The 18,895-nt window shown below is 45.3% G+C and overlaps 1 protein-coding gene across 1 annotated transcript; it reads left to right on the forward strand.

The window, feature by feature from the left end:
• The first annotated feature begins 6,796 nt into the window (after nucleotides 1-6,796).
• LOC145355794 (polyubiquitin-like) lies at nucleotides 6,797-9,743 on the forward strand. The gene is made up of 2 exons (XM_080208175.1): nucleotides 6,797-7,182; nucleotides 8,484-9,743. The coding sequence occupies exon 2, from the start codon at nucleotides 8,496-8,498 to the stop codon at nucleotides 8,961-8,963; it is 468 nt and encodes a 155-aa protein (XP_080064301.1). The 5' UTR covers nucleotides 6,797-7,182; nucleotides 8,484-8,495; the 3' UTR covers nucleotides 8,964-9,743.
• The last annotated feature ends 9,152 nt before the right edge of the window (nucleotides 9,744-18,895 follow it).

Consider the following 18,895-nt stretch of genomic DNA (forward strand, 5'->3'; position numbering starts at 1 on the left):
TGTTGCCTGATTATTGATCCAAAGTGTGGTTTGAGATTCTTCTGGAGAGTGAAGCTAATAATGATCCAGTCCCTAATGAGGTCACAGCTCCAAGCTGGTCTCTCATTCAGGACAATTCACCTCCTCACTCACAGACACAATAAGATAGCTCTTAACGCAATCCCAAAAACATCTCGCTGTGGAGAGGGGGCAAACACTCCCCATATAAACATCCGAAAAATATCAACAAGGGTGATCTTCCTGTTTCATTTTAAAATGACTGCTACAGGAATTGTTTTAGCCTGAATGTGATCTTAGAGGAATATTTGTGTTCAGTGTTGGAATAATTTAATCTGGCTGCGTCATATTTTACAACAACAAAGGATATCAGGCCTACAATTCGCTACTGCCAAAATATCCAATGTGATTTGAAAATGAAGTTGTCTATTTGAATAAAAATAAGATGTGTGTTTATATGTGTCCGAATCGTTTTCCTGAGTTACATCCGGGATCCATATCCAAATCCAGGTTTTGATGATTTACCCAACTGAGTGTTCATGGGAGAATCAGCTGTGAATGGGATACCTCTGAACAATGTCCAAGAATCAGCACCGGCCCAGATTTTCCCCACTTTCATTTTATTAATTATATTGCAATGGTTGATCTTCTGATCCCCACCACATGACTGGCAGCATTTGGAATTCCCGACAGCAGCAGACATCAGGTTGGACCTGAAGGGAAAATATGGAAAATGACCAAAAGTAAGTTTCCCACTGGCAATTTCCCAAACCTAACGTTCATTTTGGATTGGGTAGCCCACTGCACCATGTTAGGAATCATACTTGAATATCATGAAGATTTATTAATAAATTGGTGGCACAGTGGCACAATGGTTAGCACTGCTGCTTCACAACACCAGGGACCTGGATTTGATTCCCGGCTTGGGTCACTGTCTGTGCAGAATCGTCATGTTCTCCCCGTGTCTGCATGGGTTTCCTCCGGGTGCTCTGGTTTCCTCTTACAGTCCAGATGACGTGCTGGATAGATGCATTGGCCATGCTAAATTCTTCTTCAGTGTACCAGAACAGGCACCGGAGTGAGGCGACTAGGGGATTTTCACATAGAAACATACAAAATAGGTGCAGGAGTGAGCCTGCACCATCATTCAGTATGATCATGGCTGATCATGCACCTTCTGTATTGTTCTACCTTTGATCCCTTTAGCCACAAGGGCCAAGTCCAGCTTCCTTTTGAACACATGTAACAAACTGGCCCCAACGGCTTTCTTTGGTCAAGATTCACAATTCACAATTCTCTGAGTGGAGAAGTTCTTTCTCATCTCAGTCCTGAATGGCTTACTCCTGATTCTTAGACTGTGCTCCTAGTTCTGGACAGTCCCAACATTGGGACCATTCCTCCTGTATCTAGCCTATCCAGTCCCATTAAGATTTTAAATGTTTCTATGACTTCCCCTTTCATTCTTTTCAATTCCAGTGAGTACAAGCCCAGTTGACCCCGTCTTTCTTCGTATGTCAGTCCTTCTTTTCTAGGAATCAGCCTGGTGAACCTTCGCTGGACTCCCTCAATGGCAAAAATGTCTTTCCTCAGGCTAGAAGATCAAAACTGCGCCTAATACTCAATGTGTGGCCTCTCGAAGGCTTTGTGTAACTGCAGCAAGACATCTTTATTCCTGCGCTCAAATCCTCTTGCTATGAAGGCCAGCATGCCATTAGATTTCCTCACTCCTTGCTGTACCTGCATGCCAACCTTCAGTAACAATTCCACCACGACACCCAGGCCATGTTACGCTTCCTCTTTTCTTAAACTGCCACTAATCAGATAATAATCTTCCTTCCAGTTTTTGCCACCAAAGTGGATAACCTCACATTTATCCACATTGTATTGTAGATGCCCACTCAGCCAGCCTGTCCAAGTCACTCTGCACCATCTTAGCATCCTCCTCAGGAGCACACACTACCACCCAGCTTATATTAATTTGGAGATAATTGCAATATTAATGAAAGCCTACTTCTGACATTAGTGAGTAAACTTTAAAGCAACTGGTCACAATCACACCCACACACCACATCATTTCACTTGTGGCCTACAATTACATTCACCAGATGTTCACTGTATTGAGTTCACAGCTGCTGCAATTCAAGGTCATGGCTGTTCAGGTAAGACCAGCAGCAACTCAAAGTGGAGTCAGAGTCAAGGCCTACCATGTGAAACTAGTGGGGTGGTGGCCGGATTGGAAGATGCAGGAGGGTAAAGGATTGACTGGTTGGAGTGTGGGACAAGGGAGAGGAAAGGGAGGTGCTGTGGATGGGAGGAAGGAATGGTTGTTGAGGAGATGGGAGTGGAAAGAGACAATGATGAGAGTAGTGAAGGGAGGGGACCTGCTGATCCTTTCAGGGCCGGAGAGCAGAGACAGTCCTGTGGATCTGCATATCAGTTTAAATGGTTGTGCTAGGCACACCTCTGCAGGACCCAGTCAGAGGAAGGAAATGATGCACAGGCTGTGGTCTGCTCACAGTGCCACAACAGCAACATGTGGGAGCCTATGGAGTGCATTGCAATCGCAGACAACCACATCTGCAAAGTGCCTGAACCGCAAGGAAGTTCAGCTTTGGAGTTGTTGAGCTGCAAGCTGAGATGCAGACATTGTGGGGAGTCACAGAAGGAGGAACTTACCTGGACAGTATATCCAGGAAACAATCTCACTCCTGGACTGGGTGCTGGTCCAGATCTAAAGAGTAATTAGGGACAGGACGGTGTGATTAGGGGTCGGGGTGGTCTGGTGCAAAGGAACAAATAGGGATTTATACACCATAGGAAATTGCTGCTGTGCTGGGAACCACAGCCAATTGCCCATAATCAATAGACACAAGGTTCCTGCTGTCCTGTGTGGATTAGCACAAAGTCAGGCAGATGAGAAAACAGAGCACAGCACCATGGTTGGAAAAATGTTGGAATGTCAAATTATTATCATTGTCAAGGTTTAGCCCTTTGAACCTGCTCTGCCAGTCAGCAAGGTCATTGCTGATTTACCTGACTCCACCTTCCCATACTCTCCCTATATCCCATAAAAACCAAGTCCAAACACTCAACTCAGACACTTGCTGCAGGATTTTATGGCCTCCTCATCCCAGTTTGAAAAGCTGGGAATGGAATTAAAAAGTAGAACCGACAAGGTGGTTATCTCTGGGCTACTGCCTGAACCGAGTGCAGACGGGCGTAGGGTTGATAAGATTAAGGAAGTGAATGGGTGGCTCAGGGATTGGTGTGGGAGGAATGGGTTTGAATTTATGGGGCATTGGCATCAGTATTGGGGTAGGTGGGACCTGTTCAGGTGGCATGGGGTTGGTCTAAACCGTGCTGGGACCAGGGTCCTGGCTAATCGTGTAAATAGGACTGTAGTTAGGGCTTTAAACTAACTGTGGGGGGAGGGTGCGAGGGTAGGTGACATGACGGGGTCTAAAGTAGAGGAGAGGGTGCAGGTAAGGGAGGACGCCAAGGATGTCCCTATGATAAAAGGAGTAGGGGGCGTGAGTATGGTTGGTGGCGCTCTAGCAAATAGGATACAGGTGAAGGCTGGGATGAAGGCACTTTATCTGAATGCACAAAGCATTCGGAATAAAGTGGATGAGCTGGTGGCGCAGATCAGCACAAATGGATATGATCTGGTGGCCATTACAGAGATGTGGCTGCAAGGTGACAGGGACTGGGAGCTGAATGTCCAGGGGTATCAAGTGTTTAGGAAGGATAGGCGGGAGGAAAAAGGGGGGTGCGTAGCTCTGCTGATTAAGGATAGCATCAGGGTGGTAAGGGATGATATAGGAACCAAAGAGCAGAAAGTGGAATCGTTGTGGGTGGAGATTAGGAACAGCAAAGGGAGGAAGACGCTGGTGGGTGTCGTTTATAGGCCTCCGAATAATGATCTGGAGGTAGGGCGGGCTGTTAACGCGCAAATAAGTGCAGCGTGCAGGAATGGGACGGCCGTAGTTATGGGGGATTTCAATCTGCATATTGATTGGTCAACCCATGTTGGACACAGTGGGCTTGAGGAGGAGTTCTTGGAATGCTGCCGGGATAATTTCCTCGAAGTGTGTGTTGGAGCCGACGAGGGAGCGAGCTATCTTGGATCTGGTGTTATGTAATGAGGTGGGTAGAATTAGGGACCTTGTGGTGAAGGATCCTCTTGGGAAGAGTGATCATTGTATGGTGGAGTTTCTGATGCAGATGGAGGAGGAGAAAGTGGGTTCCCGGACATGTGTCCTTTGTTTGAACAGAGGGGAGTATGGTAGGATGAGAGAGGAATTGGCGAATGTGGACTGGGGAAGCGCGTTGGAAGGTAGGTCTGCTGAGGAACAGTGGAGGATCTTTAAGGAGATCTTTCTTGGTGCTCAGCAGAAATTTATTCCGATGGTTAAAGAGGATCGTAGGAGGAGAGATAATCAGCCGTGGATAATGAAGAAGGTGAAGGAAAGTGTTAAATTAAAAGCGGATGCGTTTAGAGTAGCTAAGAGTAGTGGGCAAGAAGAGGATTGGGAGAGGTTTAAATGTCAACAAAGAATGACAAAGAAGTTGATAAAGAAGGGTAGGATAAACTATGAAGCTGGGCTAGCGCTTAATATAAAAAAGGATAACAAGAGTTTTTATAAATACATAAAAAGGAAGAGGCTGGCTAGGGTGAATGTTGGACCCTTAGAGGATGAGAGGGGGGACTTAGTGGTGGGGGATGGGGAAATGGCTGAGGCCCTGAATAACTTTTTTGTTTCGGTCTTCACGGAGGAGGACATGAATAATTTGCCGGGTGTTAGCGATGGAAAGATGGTAGGAGTGGAGGGCCTGAATGACATTATTGTTACTAGAGAGGCGGTGCTCAACAGACTGGAGGGACTGATTGTGGACAAGTCCCCAGGACCAGATGGAATGCATCCAAGGGTTCTGAAGGAAATGGCGGAGGTGATAGTGGATGCCTTGGTGATTATTTTCCAAACGTCGCTGGATTCCGGGGAAGTGCCGGAAGATTGGAAAACGGCTAATGTTACGCCGTTGTTTAAGAAGGGTGCCAGGCAAAAGGCAGGGAATTATAGGCCGGTTAGTTTAACGTCTGTTGTAGGAAAAATTTTAGAATCCGTGATCAAGGAGAAAATAGCGAGGCATCTTGAGGAGAATTGTTTGGTAGAGCAGATGCAGCACGGTTTCGTTAAGGGGAAGTCGTGTCTGACGAATTTATTGGAGTTCTATGAGGATGTGTCTAGGGCGGTGGATAGAGGAGAGCCGGTGGATGTGGTGTTTCTTGATTTTCAGAAGGCATTTGACAAGGTACCTCACAAGAGGTTATTACAGAAGGTCAGGGGGCATGGAGTTGGGGGTAGGGTGTTAGCGTGGATAGGGGATTGGCTGTCAAATAAAAGGCAGAGAGTGGGGGTCAGTGGGTGCTATTCGGATTGGCGGTTGGTGACCAGGGGTCAGTGCTGGGGCCTCAGCTATTCACCATTTATATAGATGATCTGGAGGATCATCTATATAAATGTTGGCAAATGTGAGGTTGTCCACTTTGGTAGGAATAATGGTAGGAAGGACTATTACTTACGTGGCGAAAAACTGCAGCATGCAACGGTGCAGAGGGACCATGGGATCCTTGTGCATGGGTCACAAAAACCCAGCCTGCAGGTGCAGCAGGTGGTCAGGAAGGCGAATGGGATGCTGGCCTTCATAGCGAGGGGGATTGAATATAAAAGTAGGGAGGTCTTGCTGCGGCTGTATAGGGCACTGGTGAGGCCGCAGCTGGAGTACTGTGTGCAGTTTTGGTCGCCGCACTTCTGCAAGGATATTTTGGCCTTGGAGGGAGCGCAGAGGAGGTTTACTAGGCTGATTCCGGAGTTGAGGGGGTTGAACTATGAGGAGGGGCTGAATAAACTAGGCTTGTACTCGTTAGAGTTTAGAAGAATGGGGGGAGATCTCATTGAGACATATAAAATATTGAATGGGATGGATAGGATAGAGGTGGAGAGGCTCTTCCCGCTCAGAAAGGACAGTAGGACTAGGGGGCACAGCCTCAAGATAAAGGGGGTGCGGTTTAGAACGGAGTTGAGGAGGAACTTCTTCACTCAAAGGGTGGTGAATCTCTGGAATTCTCTGCCTGTTGAAGTGGTGGAGGCTACCTCGCTAAATATATTTAAGACGCGGGTTGATGGGTTTTTGATAGGCAAGGGGATTAAGGGTTATGGGGAGAGGGCGGGAATGTGGAACTGAGCCACGACAGATCAGCCATGATCTTATTGAATGGCGGGGCAGGCTCGAGGGGCTGGATGGCCTACTCCTGCTCCGATTTCTTATGTTCTTATGTTCAAAACCATAAAATCCACCTTCGGGCCTGATTCAGGATGACTGACTCTGAAACATTACATGGTAAATGTTTGCTAATTTGCATCCCAGTAAGTTTCATATTTACAATCTATGTAGCATCATGCCCTAAATATGTTACTCCATTCTTAAAGTTACCAATGCTCAGAATGGACTGGGCAAACCCAAATCCATTCCTTACTTGTTTCAAAAACCAAATTCAAATTCCAATGAACAATAGCTAATCAAACAGGTCAGTTTTTATCTATATCTAAATGTCGAGTCTTGTTGTTTTAAAACAAAGGTTGTTTTAAAAAGAGGACATTGCGGTGAGATGAAAATTCTCAGAATACTAAGTCCTGTGAGAACCCGGCGTAAGGGTTCCGGGGCGGGCTGCGAGGGGAGGTATCGCATCAAGCCGCACAGCCCCAGTCATTGCTCGGCTGGAGCTGATCTGGAGGAAATGGAAAGTGAAACTGATCAGAGGCTGTTTGCTGTCGGCAACACCCCGGCAGAGGGTGCGATCATCTGTCAAACACTGAGGGGATTTTTGGAAATTGAAACTCGAGTTCAGATTTATTTTTTGATAACAGAGCGGGGGAATGTTGAGCAATCAGGGAGCAGCAAAGTTGTGACGTTCGGAAACAGGCTCTGAGAATAAAAGGGAGAGGGAGCCAGAGACACTCGCAGAGAGAATAGTTTCACAGAGCAGCAGAAGCAAAGAGTTTTATTCACATATTCTCCAGATCTGAGAGTCGGTGTGAAGATAAACAGAGGAGACTAACTGCGCAGTAACAGAACATCAGAAAATATTCTGCAGTTTAATTTTCCTGGACCTGTGCAAAGACTGTGAGTTCATTCTGCTTTTTGGTGGATTTTATTATTCTATTTCTGGTGTGTAAATTGGTTTGTTCTGAATCTCATAAAATCTCATTTCAATGTGGAGACAGTGCAAGAGAATAACATTGCAAATTGAAACAGCGAGAGAGATGTGAGTGAGGTCAAGATTTCTGTCTCCCCGGGTAAATTTAGGTTTTGGGCAGTCATGTTCATCTCAGTGCGGCTTTTAAAACAAACTGAATTGTGAAGGAATTCTTCACAACAATTTAATTATTTGTTATTGAGGCGACAAGGTGGCACAGTGCCAGGAACCTGTGTTTATATTCCGGCCTTGGGTCACTGTCTGTGTGGAGTTTGAACATACTCCCCGTGTCTGCGTGGGTTTCCTCCCGATGCTCCGATATCCTCCCACACTTCAAAGATGCGCGGATTAGATTAATTGGCCATGATAAATTGTCCCTTAGTGTAAGGGGTAATTAGCAGGGTAAATACATGGGCTTAGGCAGATATGGGCTGGTGAGAGAGTTGTTGATGCAGGCTCGATGGGCCAAATGGCCTCTTTTCTGTACTGGCGGGTCTCTATGATTCTGTGAAAAACCAATACTTTAATTGTTCCAGGTTTAGAGACCTCTGCTGTTAGTTTATTCAGGATGATGAGCGCTTCTGATGATTAAACACCTTCATTCACAGTTCATGCTGGACGGTTTATTTAAGTCACTCTTGTGACATAAAGCAAGATTGAAGAATGTGGGAAGACTGGGAAAGGGTTTTGTGTAGAGTGGGATCATTGTTAGTTCTTCTTCGTCTTCCAACAAAGTGTTCACCCCTGAAATGTTTAACAACTCAGTTTGGGTTCTGCTGGGATCACCACTGAATTCCACGCCTCGGTACAACTTGGTCCAAACATGGACAAAAGAATTAAATTGAGAGGTGAGAGTTATTGCTCTTGACAGCAAGGTAGTATTTGAGCAAGTGTGGCCTCATGGCCCTGATCCCACATCGCCACCAGCTGCTCAGTATGTTCAGCGGTCCATGGCTTTGATGTATGGCTCCAATTGGGAATAAGACATTGAAAGGAAGTCAGATTGATTTGGGAATACAGTCAGTGTGAATTGCACAATATATTCTTTCCCTAGATTCTTTAACTGTCTGGACAATACATTGAATGTTCTAAATAGTATGATGTGACTGATGCACAGTATGCAACATCTTTGATTTCATTTATTATTGTCATACGTATTAGCATCCAGTGAAAAGTATTGTTTCTTGCGTACTGGATAGACACTGACAATTAGTCCATTTCTCAACAGAAATTTGACAAGATGAGACTCCAGGTGAAGTTTATGACCGGTGAGATTATTGAACTTGAGGTCAACCCTTCCATCCAAGTCTCGGCTCTCAAGAAGATGATCTATGAGAAAACCAAAGTGCCCCATTTCTGTCAGCGCCTAGTGGTTCAAAATGGAAACAGGGAGGTTTTGAGAGATGACAAGAGGCTGTCTGACTACGATGTCTCCCCCAGCAATACTGTCATGCTGATTGTCACCAATGAGGAGCGCATGCAGATATTCCTGAAGAATGACAAGGGGAACATATCTACATATGACGTTCTTCCCTCGGAGTCAGTTCAGGATTTTAAAGCGCGCGTACAGCGGCAGGAGCGTGTCCCAACCAACCAGCAGCGTCTGATGTACGAGGGGAGACAGCTGGAGGATGGCTACACACTCGCCGACTACAATATTGGGTCTGAAAGCACCATCTTCCTTATGCTACGTCTGCGAGGTGGTTAACTGTGACAGCACCAATATGGATTTGGTGATAAATGTTACACAAGAACTACCAGCAAGTCTATTGTACTTTTCACAATGTTTCAATCCGTGAGGTTCTGGGTCTCAGACAGTAATTATTAAAACTGTGACTGTCACTCTTTGTTTGTTTGATTTATAACATGGGGATGTTTGTGTACATGTTAGTGCCTGTCTACTAAGCAGGTCACTGCCTGCACTCATCGTCATAAGATGTGTTAGACAGAGCAGGGAATGGTATCCTTAAAACAGAAAAATATTTTTATTTGAGAAATGGGGCCAAAAGAGACAAAACCTTTTCTTTTGGGATATGAATTCAGCTTCAGCCCAAACTCACTCAAGTCTGCTGGTGTGGGAATCATCCATGAAACAGGTTATGTGAGTGTCAGTGTTAACCTATTGTGTGTGTGCTCACAGCATGAACATGATTCCAGTTCTAATTCTCACTCAGGCTGATGCCTCAAAATGGTTAATATGAGAAGTGGGACACTTTTGTTGTGGGGGGTAAAAATGGGTCCAAATTTACTGTATATAAGTGGACGGAAAAAATGCTGAATAAAGATTTTCTTAGTTCACAGTAATGTTAAATATTCTGCAAGTATTGCTTTAGTCTCACTTAATGTGAGTAGATGTGTTTGTGTTCAAAATAGAAATGATTTGGCCAATTTTTTTGTCCATTGCAATAACCTTATATATAGCTTGGACTATTCATTTTGTCAACATATGCAATCTTACTTGAAAATAAAGTTGTTTCTTAAATTACAACACAGTTGAGTTGTTTTCTGCCTGGTGAACATTTGTAAATCTGCATTGTCTGTGAGTCCGTGCACCTTACATCAGGGATCCAAATTTCAAACTATTTTCAAATGATTTCTTCTAACCAAGAGTTGAAAGGAAACTATACTGACTGATATACTGAGGACACATTATGGTCTGCATTGAGATTAACCTCAGTGCATTGAGACAGCTAGGAACAATATCTAGAAACCGAATCAAGAGGCACACAAACTCAAAGGGCACAAATTAATTTCAGTATTGCTCTATAGCACTTGGCTGCAGTTGCTTCCTGGGTGATGTTCAGTTTGTACAAGGTCTCATGCAGGGGTATCCCGTACATGTAAGCTATAGATCAACTCTGGATATACATCACTGGATTTTAACAGCAGTGATTTTACACTCAAGGATGTGTTGGTTTGAGAGGCAGTTCTCCTGTGAGTGTAAGAAGGGTCTAGAATGGAATGTGTAGTAAAGGTTCAGGCTGAGATTGGAATGGTGTGGAGCAGGGGAAAAGGACCTGAACAAGACCAGAGAGGGCAGAGTTAGAAATGGACAAACTGTGAGTCTGTGAGAAAACAATCAAAGTGGTGTCACAGCACAAGGAGGGAATGAGCAAGTTTCAGATAAATAGTATACCAAAACTTCAAACTATATCATGCACTTATATTAAAAACTACAAAATATAAGCTAAATTGAATAGAGGAAAGAAACTTTAATTAATTAAGCAAGTAAAACAGGTTTAGACAGAGATGGTAGTGTAAGTGCTTTGCCACAACAGCAGCATGTGGGAGTTTGTGGGCAGCATTGCAATTGCAGACAACCACACCCCGTTTTACCATTTTGGTTCTACATGTTGGGCAATTTGAAACTGGGCATGTTTCAGATCCAACTTTTAGACCCATTCTCAGGTGCACTCTGCCTGAAGAAATATTAGCGATTCCAAATCATACTGCACAAGCCTGTGGATGGAGCGTAACATGCCAAAAATCCTGCAGCTCCAATTGCTGCTTCCAAAGGCATATGGGCGGAAAATAAATGATAAAATGCTGCTCCTCTGCCACATCACTGTCATGCCGGTAATGCCTCCCCCTGGCCCCACAGACATTGCCCACTCCTACAACATTACTGACCCACTTATCCCACCCACACCCTCGTTATCCAGACCAATCACAGACCCCTCTCCCCCTCAGAACACAGGCAGAGTGGCAGCAGACTCCCTTCCAACCCTGTTGCCACCGATCTCAAGCAGAGAGCCGTTGGACGCTATGCACTTACCTCCTGACTAACACACTCTGATGGAGCGACCTTTTACAGAACATGTCAGTTTCTCGCTGATCCTGGATGGGTGAACGTGGTGCTAAAGGGGGAAGTGCCAGGCCAGTAAGGTTGGGCATGCAGCCCACTAAGTCAATTTAAATACATTTGAATGGCTGTCACGCCCATTTTCAGCACGGTGCCGATTGCGGCCATTGGCAAAGGGGGAACCGGCGCGGAGGCAGGCACGGCTCGTGCTACTTGCCTCACGTCCGACTTTACCAAATTTTTACAGCCGGAAACAGGCCGCAAGTGTCTGAACCTCAAGGAAGTTGAACTGTGGAGTTATTGAGCTGAAGTCTGAGATTCTGACATTGTGATGGATCAGGGAGGGAGAGAGTTACCTGGACACTTTACCCAGGGAGCTCATAGACTGGGTGGTGGTTCAGATCTATAGGAGCAGGCGGGTGTGACTGCGAGTCGGGTCGACATGGAAGCCCCAGTTGCAGTGCTGGAAGAAGCTCAGCAATTGTCCTTATCTAACATCAACATACTTTCTGCTGCCTCTGTGGGTGAGGTTGTGGAATGGACAATTTGAGGTTATTCATAGAATCATAGAAACCCTACAGTGCAGAAAGAGGCCCTCCGGCCCATCGCGTCTTCACCAAACACAATCCCACCCGGGCTCGACCTCCATACCCCTACATATTTTACCCCTAATCTCTCTAACCTACGCATTCCAGGACAATAAGGAGCAATTTTTTAGCATGACCAATCAACCTAATCTGCACATCTTTGGACTGTGGGAGGAAACCAGAGCATCCGGAGGAAACCCACGCAGACACGAGGAGAATGTGCAAACTCCACACAGACAGTGATCCGAGTCAGGAATCGAACCCAGGTCCCTGGAGCTGTGAAGCAGCAGTGCTAACCACTGTGCTACCGTACCGCCCTATTGTTTGTGATTAAAAAAAAGTTTCCTTTTCTTATATATATGAGTAAATATAAAATGCCTCCTCTTTTCAATAAAGTTATCTTTCCCTTTGCATCTTTTTATATTATCAATTATAATTGTTACATCACAGTGATTATTACAATTATCCTTATTTAATAAAATTGTTGTTTTAACACATTCCTGGGCATCATCACTCATTCCTGTTACGTACAGAATATTACTCCAAACCTAAATGAGACTCCACAGGGGACTCTAATGCCTTTACCAATTTTTGGCTTTCCAGCCATGAACCCAAAGATGACCATGGATGAGGCTGCATTAGGGAGAGGGAAGGAGCTGTTTGAGATAGTGAATGGAGAGATCTTACTTCCCTTCCCACCCCCAGGGCCTCTCATTCATCAATGACAGGACCACTCCCCACCCAAGTACTTGTGTCCACTCAAGTATGATGCTTATCAGCGCGTTGGCATGTATGTAAATATAGAGAGCCAGGGTAGAATTGATTCAGTGAATGTTGGGGCATCTTGCACAGTCATTTATTCTGAGGCACCAATTATTTATGAAAGAGATTTGTTGGGGATGGTTCAATAGGAAGAGTGTTAGTTTCTCTGGAGATTGAGGTGGGATCACCATGTATAAATGGCCATGTACATTAATCAGACAGTCAGACACCGAGTGGGAATATTGGGATTGGGTGGATGAAGGCCCACGATGTTGCAGTAAATATTTACAATCACTCATTGTGCAGGGGAATAGAAGAGGAAAATATATTTTGGTTATCACCCCAGTAAAATTTGCAGAAGGGACAGATAGCAAGTTAACGGTTGAACAACGTCACCGACCCAGTGGAGTTGGTCTCTCCCACTGTCTTTCCTGCTCGGCTACTCTGCTAATCAACTCTGGCCAACTCTTCCTTCATCGCGGTCTTTTTACCTAATGATTCTTCAACTCTGCCCACACAGATTATACATCCTCCGACTTTACATTGTTTCTTGCTATCAATTTAATTTGATTTCTTACAAACGAGGCAGCCCTGCCCACTCTTCCCACCTTCCTGACTTTTCGGTAGGATGTGTATCCTTGGAAATTTAGCTCCCAGCCCTGATCCCCTTGCAGCCACTTTGCTGTGACACCCACAACATCGTGCCCATCAATTTCAATCTGCCCTACAAGCACATTTACCTTATTTCGTACACTGTGTGCATTCAAATACTGCACCCTCATTCTTACAATAGCCTTACACTTAGCCTCCTCACTGACACCCCTTTATCTGCTGTGCCTGAAGTTAGATTCCTAACCCTTTCTAATCACTCTGTCCTACTATTTGCCCTGGAGACTTTAATTCAAGGCACATCCATGACATATGGTCAATGCCTTAGCACAGCAAAGAGTATTAAGACCGTGAGCAACATGGGTCATGAACGCTGATGATAGATCATCAGGTCTTAAATAAGAACATTCCTGCCAGTGCACCCGTGTTGGCAGGTTTGGTCTCGAACTTATGAGTGGGTTAAATGGTTTCATATTAATCAAATTAAACGATTGAAAGAGGAATATGTTGAAAGGTAAACATTTGCTGAAATGGAAAGCAGTCAGTATCAGATCCTCGCACCCAGTAGTATGGGATCTGGGTGAACCACTTCCAAGGGGATGCTACAGGAGGAGTTCAAGCTGGGAGGCAGCTCTGCTACAAGGTTAAACAGGGACAGAACTAAGCATTACAAAGACAGCACTAACAGCGGGCGGCACAGTGGCACAGCGGTTAGCACTGCTACCTCCCAGCTCCAGGGGGGTCCCGGCTTGGATTCCCAGCTTGGGTCACTGTCTGTCTGGAGTCTGCATGTTTTTCCCGTATCTGCGTGGGTTCCCTCTGGGTGCTCAGGTTTCCTCCCACAGTTCGAAAAACATTCTCCCTCAATGTACCCGAACAGGTGCCAGAGTGTGGTGACTAGGAGATTTTCCCAGTAGCTTCATTGCAGTGTTAATGTAAGCCTGCCTGTGACGCTCATAAATAAAAATAACAGGCAGAGGCTGCAAAAGAGAAAAGCAACATTGTAACTCCTTTATTACTGGTGAACATCCAAAAGAAAAGCAAGTTGTGTCGAAAAGGGGGTGGGGTTTGCTCTACGTGGTCTCTGTTTGTAGAGCTGGACCCTGGCAATTTGAGGGCATTTGATGTGATAGTTAAATTGCCTGCTGTGATGTTCTGTAGGTTTATATATTGTATCGTCCAGCTCCTGACTACAACTTTGAACAGGCAGCCAATCTTTCTGAGTCACCGCTCCGCTGATTCTACTCTTGTTGTTTTTGTCAGTGACGCCAGAGAGGAATGTGAAACTGAGCTACCTGGAATTCAGTACCTGTCACCTGCAGCAAGGTTCACTTCCTGCTCTGACTGTGAGGTTATTTGTGATGTGGAGATGCCGGCGATGGACTGGGGTAAACATAGTCAGAAGTCTCAAAACACCAGGTTAAAATTCAACAGGTTTGTTTGGTAGCACAAGTCACTCGCTTCTAGCAGCTGGTGCTACCTAATAAACCTGTTGGACTTTAACCTGGTGTTGTGAGACTTCTTACTGTTTGCGGGCAACTTACAGGAAATGAAGCTTCAGCTCAGATCTCGCTTGCTTGTTGGTGGTGGGTATTGTGCTGGGACGGGGCACCATGGGGGTGGGGGGGGGCGGGTGGGGAAGAGATGCCACAGGGGAGGGGTGGGTGAGGGGACACTCAATCGTGAGAAAAGTGGGGGGAGCAGATCTGCTGATTCAGTCAGGGCCCGGGAGCAGTGACAGTCCTGTGGACCTCCACCTTAGTTTAAATGGCTATGCTAGGTATTCCTCCCCAGGACCTCACCAAGGGAAGGAGAGGGCCTGTTAGTATTGTAACAGTCCTGCCCAACGTGGTGAACAGGCCATGGTCATTCCTGTGGGCTGCTGGCAGTGCCAGTGGTCTGCCAGTGATTGGTGTGGGAGAAATGGGTTTGAATTTATGGGACATTGGCACCAGTATTGGGGAAGAGGGGACCTGTTCTGATGGGATGGTCCTCATCTGAATTGTGCTGGGACCAGAGTCCTGGTGAATTGTACAACTAGGGCTGTAGATAGGGCTTTAAACTAAATAGTGGGGGAGTGGGGGGTTCAGATCTGTGGAGAATTAGAAAATCAAAGTTAAAGGAGAGGGTAGAAGTGCAAGCTAAAGGAGCTGAGGGCTCAGGAGAGGTTTCCAAATTTTCCACACCACGTAATAGAACAGAGAGTATAGAAGGTGAACAGGAATCTAAGCTCAGGTAGGGCAAAAAAGGTGACAAGTATGATAAAGGAGGTGGTCAATGCAGGGGTGAGGGTGTTGTACCTAAATGTGCACAGTATACGGAACAAGATAAATCAGCATGCTGCGCACATTGAAATCGGTCGGTACGATGTTGTGGGCGTCACAGAGACATGGTTACAATGGCATCAGGGCTGAGATCTAAATATCCAAGGATGTGCATCCTATCAGAAGGATTGGCAGATGGACAAACGGAGCAGGGTTGCATTGTTAGTAAGGAATGAAGTTAAATCAATAGCAAGAAGTGATATCGGATCAGAAGGCATAGAATCTCTGTGGGTAGAGTTGAGGAATCTAAAGGTAAAAATACCCTGATGGGGGTTATGTACAGGCCCTTGGCAGTAGTTAGGATGAGGAGCAGAAAATAAATCAGGAGATAGAAAAGGCATATAAAAAAAGGCAATATTACAATAATCACGGGGGCTTCAATGTGCAGGTGGACTGGAAAAATCAGGTAGGTCGCTGATCCCAAGAAAAGGAATTTGTGGAATGTCTAAGGTTGTTTTTTGGAGTAGCTTGTGACAGAGCCTACTAAGGAACAGGCTATTCTGGATTTGGTAATATGTAATGAGGCAGACTTGATTAGGCAACTTAAGGTGAAGGAACCATTAGGAAGCAGTGACCACAATGTGATAAAATTTACCCTGGAGGGAGAAGCTGGTATCAGATGTAACGGTATTACAATTAAATAAAGGTACCTACAAAGACATGAGGGAGGAGCTGGCCAGAGTTGATTGGAAAGGGAACCTGGCAGGGAAGACAGTGGAACAGCAATGGCAGGAGTTTTTGGCATATTGAGGAGGCAAAATAGAAATTCATCGCAAGGAGGAGGAAACATGTGAAGGAGAGGACAAGACATCCATGGCTGATGAGGGATGTGAAGAACAATAAGTTAAGAGCTCATGGTGTTAATGGTAAGAGCCTGACATGGATCAAGCATTGGCTGACTGGTGGAAGGCAGAGATTGGGGATAAACGAGTCTTTTTCAGGATGGCAGCCAATGACTAGTGGTGTGCCTCAAAGGGTCAGTGCTGGCACCACAACTTTTCACAATATACATTAACAATGTGGAGGAAGGAACTGAAGGCACTGTTGGGGTTTGCAGATGATACAAAGATATGTAGAGGGACAGGTAATATTGAAGAAGCAGGGGCGCTGCAGAATGACTTGGACAGGTTAGGAGAGTGGGCAAAGAAGTGGCAGATGGATTATAATATGGAAAAGTGTGAGGTTATGCACTTTGGAAGGAGGAATGGAAGCATCGACTATTTTCTAAATTGGGAAATGATTACAAAACCAGAGGCACAAAGGGCCTTGGGGGTCATTGTTCAAGATTCTCTTAAGGTTAATGTCCAGGTTCAGTCGGCAGTTAGGAAGGAAAATGCAATGTTAGCATTCATTTCAAGAGGTCTAGAACACAAGAGCAGGGATGGACTTCTGAGGTTGTGTAAGGCTCTGGTCAGACCCCATTTGAGTATTGTGAGTATTGGAATTTTGGGTCCCATATCTAAGGGAGGATGTGCTGGGCTTGGAAAGAGTCCGGGGAGGTTCACAAAAATGATCCCTGGAATGAAGAACTTGTCGTATGAGGAACGGTTGAGGACTCTGATCTGTACTCATTGGGGTTTAGAAGGATGACGGGGGATCTTATTGAAACTTAAGGATATTGTGAGGCCTGGATAGAGTGGACGTGGAGAGGATGTTTTCACTAGTAGGAAAAACTAGAACCAGAGACACAACCTCAGGCTAAAGGAACATTCCTTTAAAACAGAGATCAGGAGGAATGTTTTTCAGCTAAAGAGTGGTGAATCTGTGGAACTCTTTCTTGCAGAAGGCTGTGGAGGCCAAGCCATTGAGTGTCTTTAAGACAGAGATAGATAGATTCTTGATCAATAAGGGGACCAGGGGTTATTGGGAAAGATAGAAGAATGGGAATGAGAAAAATATCAGCCATGATTGAATGTAGGACCAGACTCGATGGGCCGATTGGCCTAATTCTCTCCTATGTCTTATGGTCTTATGGCCACAAAAGCTACATGTGGGAGTTTGTGGACAACATTGCAATTGCAGACAACCACATTAATTGCAAAGAAGTTGGCACAGATCTCGAGAATGATCAGGGACAGGAGTGTAATGGAATACTCCCCACATGCCTGGATGGGTGCAGCTTCAACAACATTCAACAAGCTTGACACCATCCAGGACAAAGCAGCCCACTTGATTGGCACCATATGTACAAACACACACTGCCTTCACCATCCATGCTCAGTAGCAGCAATGTGTACTATCTACAAGATGCACTGCACCAAAGATCCTGAGACAGCACCTTCCAACCCCACAACCACTTCCGCCTGGAAGGACAGGGGCAGCAGATTGATGGGAACATTACCACCTTCGAGTTCCTCTTCAGGCCATTTACCATCATGACTTGGGAATATATTGCTCTTCCTTCAGTTGCTGGGTAAAAATCCTGGAATTCTCTCCCTAACAGCATTGCGGGTAAACCCACAGAATGTGGACTGCCTCAATTCAAGAGGCAGTTCACCACCACCTTCTCAGGGGCAATTAGGGTTGGGCAATAAATGCTGGCCAGCCAGCGATGCTCATGTCTCACGAAGGAATGTAAAAAAAAACTCCAAACATGGAATCAGGAAATTCACACTGCTCAGGACACAGGGAATTGTGTGGCCAAAACCTGCTTTTCCACCCTCTCCTGAATCGGTACAAAAACTAAAATCATAGAATTCACATCAGTGTTGGCAATCTGGAGATGCCATGATGCAACACTGTATGTAACCCCTTCCCTGTCGGGGGTCAGTTAAACTCAGTTAGTTGGATAGCTGGTTTGTGATGTGTGAGCAACAGGTTCAATTCCCACACAGGCTGAGGTTATTTATGAAGCTCCACCTTCTCAATCTCCCCCCTCGCCTGAGGTGTGGTAATCCTTACGTTAAATCAGCACCAGTTAACTCTCCCCCTCAAAGGGGAACGCAGCCTATGGTCGTCTGTGATTGTGGCAACTAAATTAATAATTATGCTGACACATCAAAACAAGTATCAAATCAAAACAATGCCTTTCACCATTGGGTCTGAGTCAGGCTGGCTGAGTGACTCTGAAACATTACATGGTAAATGTTTGCTAATTTGCATCCCAGTAAGTTTCACATTTACAATCCATGTAGCATCATGTCTTGAATATGTTACTCCATTCTTAAATTTACCAATGCTCAGAATGGGCTGGGCAAACCCAAATCCATTCCTTACTTGTTTCAAAAACCAAATTCAAATTCCAATTCAGATTTTATCTACATATAAAAGCTGCATTTTCAGTCTGCTTGTGAGTCTTTTTAAAACAAGGATTTTTTAAAAAGAAAACATTGGGGTGAGATGAAATTTCTCAGAGTGATGAGTGCTGTGAGGGCCCGGTGAAAGGGGCACAGCCCCAGTCATTGCTCGGCTGGAGCTGATCTGGAGGAAATGGAAAGTGAAACTGATCAGAGGCTGTTTGCTGTCGGCAACACCCCGGCTGACGGTGCGATCATCTGTCAAACACTGAGGGGATTTTGGGGAAATTTGTTCAGGTGATTTTTTTTGATAACAGAGC

This window comes from Carcharhinus amblyrhynchos, chromosome 20 (assembly GCF_965287045.1).
Source record: "Carcharhinus amblyrhynchos chromosome 20, sCarAmb.v2.hapA, whole genome shotgun sequence".
NCBI classification, from domain to species: Eukaryota; Metazoa; Chordata; class Chondrichthyes; order Carcharhiniformes; family Carcharhinidae; genus Carcharhinus; species Carcharhinus amblyrhynchos.